The sequence below is a fragment of the Mus caroli genome, chromosome 4 (genome assembly GCF_900094665.2).
Source record: "Mus caroli chromosome 4, CAROLI_EIJ_v1.1, whole genome shotgun sequence".
In the NCBI taxonomy this organism is placed as follows: domain Eukaryota; kingdom Metazoa; phylum Chordata; class Mammalia; order Rodentia; family Muridae; genus Mus; species Mus caroli.
This window is the reverse complement of record NC_034573.1, coordinates 138,518,017-138,524,265: the sequence shown is the minus strand read 5'-3', so window position 1 is coordinate 138,524,265 and position 6,249 is coordinate 138,518,017. Positions and strand designations below refer to the sequence as shown.

General features: G+C 50.1%; 1 protein-coding gene across 2 annotated transcripts in view; it reads right to left on the bottom strand.

Annotated features, from left to right (window-relative positions):
* Window positions 1-6,249, bottom strand: part of C4H1orf127 (chromosome 4 C1orf127 homolog) — a 33,610-nt gene that overhangs the window by 4,908 nt on the left and 22,453 nt on the right. The window contains exons 7-11 of one of the 2 annotated variants that reach the window (XM_021161639.1): window positions 4,687-4,824; window positions 4,094-4,178; window positions 2,908-3,104; window positions 2,550-2,673; window positions 348-611 (exon numbers count right to left, since the gene is read on the bottom strand). In XM_021161639.1, coding sequence (XP_021017298.1) covers window positions 388-611; window positions 2,550-2,673; window positions 2,908-3,104; window positions 4,094-4,178; window positions 4,687-4,824 — 768 coding nt within the window. In that variant the 3' untranslated portion in view covers window positions 348-387. Of the gene's footprint in view, window positions 1-347; window positions 612-2,549; window positions 2,674-2,907; window positions 3,105-4,093; window positions 4,179-4,686; window positions 4,825-6,249 lie in introns of those variants that run through there. The other variant, XM_029475860.1, reaches the window with a different exon arrangement.

Here is a 6,249-nt window from a genome sequence, read left to right as displayed (position 1 = left end):
AAAATCCCTGGTGAAAATTGGGTCTAACAAGCACTCACTAAGTAGTTACTAAAGGCAAGATGGAGAAAGCTGGAGAAGAAAAACTACAGGAGACACAGCAGCTCCTGATCTCTAGGCTTCCAGACTGCAGGGGAAGTCAGGAACTCGGCGCAGAGACTATAAAAAGAACAGAAAGCCCTAGAAACTGCAGGGGAGGTTCAGAGGAGGTGCGCTGGGGACCAAGGAGGAGAGAGATTCATTCCGGCTGCTGATATGAAATTAATAAAACCAGAAAGGGAACATTCTTTCCCAGTGTAAATCTTCCCAGGGAGGAAAAAAAATCTTCCTAAAATGTTTTTATTGCTGTTGCTATTTTGGTATTTTATTCATTATCTCCCTGTGAAGATCCTACCTACCCTTTAGAGGCCAGGACAAAGTCCATCTCACGCTTGGCACCTCCCACTGAGACCACCTGCCCTCCCAGAGATTCCCTAGAAGTCTCTTATCTCCGCTCACAGGCTGCTGGAGAGACACCCCCCCCCCCCATCTGGTGGCCTCTGAGCGCTGACTGCATACTGGCCGGGTAGCGTTCCAACCCTCCCTTTCAAAATCAATATCAGTGCCGCAGGAATCTGTTAAAACAAAAGCGCCGAAACATGCAAAAACTTTTGAGAAATATTTCCATTTTTAGCAGACGGGTTAGAACGTGATCCGTCCTAACGCCCCTCCCTGCCCCCCCAACCCATCCTGGCTTTGTCTTTGTTTCTAATTCCGAGTTTGGGGCTAGATGTGGTAGGCAGTCCCCCTTTTAATCTTTAAATATAGTTCTGAATATAATTACATTTTTATGCAGCACCGAGACATCATATCCTGGTAACAGGGCATTCTTGCACTATTAACATCTGAGTTCAATCTCCTTTCCGTCTGTCTTCTATTGAGGACAGTTAGGAAGTCTGAGATGAAAGTGATTGACATCATTTGTGAATTATGTGTATTTCCTTGTGCTGGATTCGAATGGGTTTTGCTCCTGGTGGTTTTGCACGTGTGAATACCAGGTTTTCTGGTAGCGCAGCTTTCACCAAAAACCCCCTGCTTCAAGACAGGGTCGCAGCATCTCGTGTGGCATTCGCACACACAGTGTTTACCTGGCATCCCCATGGATGCAGGATGCACTGCAAAGCTTTGGGCTAAGACGTCTGAGGCACTGACTGACCTGAGGAACTGAAGCCCACACAGAGATGGCAGGACACACCAAAATGGAAATGGGGCATATAGGTACAGACCAGGCCTTCACCTGAGCCTCCACTTTCCAGAGCAGTGTTTGTGACAGACTCTGAGACCCTTATGTTCCAGATTGGGGGAAAAGTGACTGAAGTGGGAACTAGGTAGGGATGTAGCTCAGTGGGAAGAGTGTTTGCCCAAATATACATGAAGCTCCCGGTTGGATCCCCAGTACTTCATAAACTAGATGTGGTGGCACATGCCCGTAATCCCAGTACTTGTGGGCTAGAGGCAGAAGGACCAGAAATTCTATGTGACCTTTGACTAGGTGGTGAGTTCACGGACAGCCTGGACCAAGTGAGTCTCTGATTATCTCACAAAACAAAATCAAAACCTCTGGTACCATTCAGAGAAGTGGCAGACACATGCCTGCCAACCCAGTACCAGAGTGGCAGAGGAAGTTTAAGACCAACCAAAGCTCCACATAAGACTCTGTCTCAGAATAAAAGTAAATGACTAGAGGAGAGGCCAGTGGGTAAAGTGGTTGCCACACAGAATATAAGGAGCGGAGTTTAGATCGCCAGATCCCTTGTTAGAAAGAAAAAGCTGCGGTATGAAGAGATGGCTCCAGCACCTACACGGCAGCTCCCAACTATCTGTAGCTCCAGTTCCAGGCCATCAGAAATCCTCTTCAGGTTTCATGCACACCAGGTACACATATGTACCTAGACGTGTGTGTATGCAAGCAAAACAAACAAACAAACAAAAGCTGGGTGGTGGTGGCGCATGCCTTTTATCCCATCACTCTGGAGACAGAGGCAGGCAAATCTCTGAGTTTCCAGGCCAGCCTAGTCTACAGAATGAGTTCCAGATGGCCAGGGATACACAGAGAAACCTGTCTCAAAAACATAAGCGGGCAGTGGTGGTACACACTTTTAATCCCAGCACTTGGGAGGCAGAGGCAGGCAGATTTCTGAGTTTGAGGCTAGCCTGGTCTACAGAGTGAGTTCCAGGACAGCCAGGGCTACACAGAGAAACCCCATCTCTGAAAAACAAAACAAACAAACAAGCAAAACCCCACACATATAAATGTTTTTAAAAGCCCCATGCTGTAGCACGTCCCGTCTTCCACCCACAGCCGGGTGGGTACCTGTTCCCCATTCGGTACCCAGGCCTCTCTTTATCCCAGCTAGCTCCAGCAGCATGCCTGACAGAATCACTAAGCTGCCTGCATCTCCCATCCAGAGAATGAAAATCTATCATAGGAGAACAAACCCAGGGCAGGAAATGCGACCTTGTGTGGCACGTGCCTGTAACCAGCAGGCACACTTTCAGGGTTCCTTACTTACCCACACACTGGAAAAAGTTCTCTACTGTCCAGTGTACTGGGGAGTCCATCTCTGCAAAGTCCAGGCTCAGGTCTACCCTGTAGAAAGCTTGTGTCCCCGGGGATTCTCTGGCCTCTTGGCATGGCTGTAGGGCAGCAAGACACGGGTTACATGTGACAAGATTGTACCCATGCCCTATGGCTGTCCTCATTGGGGCCACCTCCAAAACCAAGCTGAACCTCTAGGGTATGAATTGAGAGGCCACCTCCCAGCCAGCCCCCAAAGACCCGCTCTCTGCATTTCTGACTTCTGGCTCTAACTGTAGCCCAAGCAGGCGGCCTCAGAGGGAATAGCATGAAGGCGTCCTCAGGACACTGACCTGGTCCTGAAGCAGCCTCGTTGCCGGTATGCTGACAATCACAAAGTCTCTGTCCTCAGCCACCATGAAGGTGTCAGTCTGCTGTACCTGAAGGAACCTGGGGCTCAGAGACTCTTCAACGAGGGATCCTCTTTTGACCAGACCCAGTCTCTGCTTGGGTATGTGAACCGAGATCTCCGATCCTGGCTGGGAAGACACTGGAAGGACACGTGACCTGGAAAACGGGTTACAGACACCAGGGCCTACCAGCCCCACACATTCCTCAATTGATTTAGACACTGAGACTTGGTCCCAAGACCATGCTTGCATGGACAAACAAGAGAAGGGAGAAAAAGGTCACCCTGCCTGGCTCCCAGAGGATGCTGTCATTTGGGAAGGTCAGTGGAAAAAAGCAGGAGGGCCTTTCTCTCTGAGACTGTATTCCATGAGCCTGCCTGGTGCTCCTTCCATTATAAGCCGTTGTCAGGAAGCACAGCTCATCAGCTGTTTACACACTAGTGAGAATTTTGTCGTGTCAGCCCTCTCACGGGGACATTCTGAGCCAGCTCTGCAGTTGCTAAATGAAAGCATTTGTCTCCAAATAAAGATATTTCAAATAATACCAACAGGGCAGGAGATGTATAAGGACTTGGCAAGGACATTCTCCCAAGGCCCCCCAAACTCCCCAGAGTTCTCATTCTGAAACTTATTTCATGATAAAATTCTAATCAAACCTGCAGGGTTCCTCATCTCTCATCTACCCACACGGGACAAAGCTCTTGGTCTGTCTAACTTTGCATAGTGAGATTTTTAGAATTTAAATCCCCTAGAGGCCAGCAGAGTACTTCCAGAGTCCTGGTCTCTTGGCAGTGCAGAAGGGAGGGTATCACCTCTAACTAAGCCGTGCAGAATAAGACCACAGATCCTTTCCTATCTTTGTCCTCAGCATCCCTAGAACCTGCCTGGAGCCCGAGAAGTTCCCAGATCCCAGGTTGGTAAGATAGATCGGTCCATAGTCACACTCTACATACCAGTCAGCCTGCTCTAGCATCCCCCTCAAACTCCTCCCAGCACCGGGATTGGGGATAAGAAAAGGGGAGGCAGACTGGGGTAGGGGGGCAAGGTGGTTAGCAGAGGAGAGAAAACAGAAGTGACAGACAGTGCCTAAGTCAGAGAGGTGGGCATTAGGGGCACCCCTGGGTCTTACCCACTGGGCACGCAGCCTCGAAGGAGTAGGCATAGGAACCGCTCACCAGCCACAATGGCAGCAGCTCCAGGGAGGTGTTCCACACCTGGGGAAGCAGGAAGGTCCCCCTGTGGCCACTGTTCCTTCCAGAGGCCCATTCCCTCCGTAAGTGCCCTGCCTATCCACCCTACCTTCCACCTCATCTCTGAACAAAGCCCCAAGAGTCAGACTCCAGGCCAGGGCCTGTTGCTCCAGTGCAACCAGGAAATATTATTTAGCCAGGATATTTTTAGCAGGAAGCAAGCTCGGAGCAAGTGTCATGTGAGCCGTCTCCTCTTCCACGGCAACTTTGGGCTATTTAAAGAGATGGTAATTACGCTCCTGCCACCATGATCAGGACTCGCTGAATACATGATTGCCGGAGCCCCTCATCTGCCGAGCGGTGCACTTTACGCTAATGGGGCCCAATTTTCAAAGCCGCCTGCCTAAATCTGTCCAGCCTCACAGGTGGACACGTGAATTGTCACTTCAGCATGACAAACTGTTCCTTGGGGTGCCAGGCTACAGAGCCCTCCCTCAAGCCTGGCATGACCTGCCTGCCATCCACCACTGACCTCCTGCCTTTGAAGAAGTTCTTGTCTTGGGCTTTGGATGGTGACCATGGTGGCACCAATATCCACCTCTAATCCCATCAAGCTGGCGTCCTCCAGAGAAGCCACCAGCTCCCCTCGAAGGGACAGCAGCCATGGTGTCTGAAGAGATAAGGCAAAGTCACAATCCAGTTGACCAGGGAGACATGGTCACTCTGGGCCAAGGAACGTGGGTACTTGGAGGATACTCAAGAGGATAATGGCACGGGGCAGTGGTGGCACACACCTTTGATCCCAGCACTTGGGAGGCAGAGGCAGGCGGATTTCTGAGTTCGAGGCCAGCCTGGTCTACAAAGTGAGTTCCAGGACAGCCAGGGCTACACAGAGAAACCCTGTCTCAAAAAACAAAAAACAAAAACAAAAACAAAAAAACCCAAAACAACAACAACAAAAAAAAAACCTTGTCTCAAACAACAAAAACTTGGGGTGGAGCATAGCTCCGGTGGAAGAATGGATGGTTGCCTAGCACTCCCTGGGTTTGATTCCCCTGAGCTGTTAAAAAAAACAAAACAAAACAAAACAATCATGGTGGTACACACCCATCAGTGGGTAAGGGACCTCCTCGCTGCCAAGCCTTATGAGCTGAGTTTAGCCACCTAGGCATGTGTAGAAGGAGAGACCCGATTCCCTCTCTGACACTCAGCAGATAGAGACAGGAAGACCACAAGTTCAAGGTCATCCTCAGCTACTTAGTGAATTCAAGGCCAGCCTGGACTACATGAGACCCTACCTTTAAAAAAAGAAAAGTAGAGCCAGGTGTGCTGGCACCAGCACTCAGGAGGCAGAGGCAGGTGGATTTCTGAGTTCGAGGCCAGCCTGGTCTACAAAATGAGTTCCAAGACAGCCAGGGCTATACAGAGAAACCCTGTCTCGAAAAAAAAAAAAAAAAGGAGGATAATGAGGTCATGGAGAGATCAGTAGGCCAAGGGGTATGGTGGCAGCTACTTAGAGACTCTGATACCCTTATATTTCAGGGGAGCAGACCTCTTATAGGGATGCTTAGAACACAAATGAACATGCTATGCTCCAAAGAGCAGGGTCAGCCTCTCAGCCTATGTACTGTCTAGGCCAGCATGGTGGGCACCCTATTGTCCTGGGTTCTCATTGCCACCCTGTAGTAGGAAGATAGCAATTGGTGTTTTGAATAAAGATGGGTGTCTGGTAATGAAAGAGGTGCAAGGAGGAAGGACACTGCAGCCCAGGGCAGTCCAGCGAAGACTTTGGAATGAATGGCATGCAGAGACTCAAAGTGGTTGGAGGGGAAGAGGGGCTGGCTCCTCCCAGGTGGCTATGGGAACACCTAAGACTGGGAGGAAGAGCCAGTGCCCGGTGCCTCAGTGATTCGCACCCATATCCCAAATGCTTGAGGGGCTTCCCATGAGTTAAAAAACAGTTTGGGCTATATAGTAAAACCTTGTCTCGCCAGGTATGATGGCGCAAGCCTTTAATCCCAGCACTCGGGAGGCAGAGGCAGGCGGATTTCTGAGTTCGAGGCCAGCCTGGTCTACAAAGTGAGTTCCAGGACAG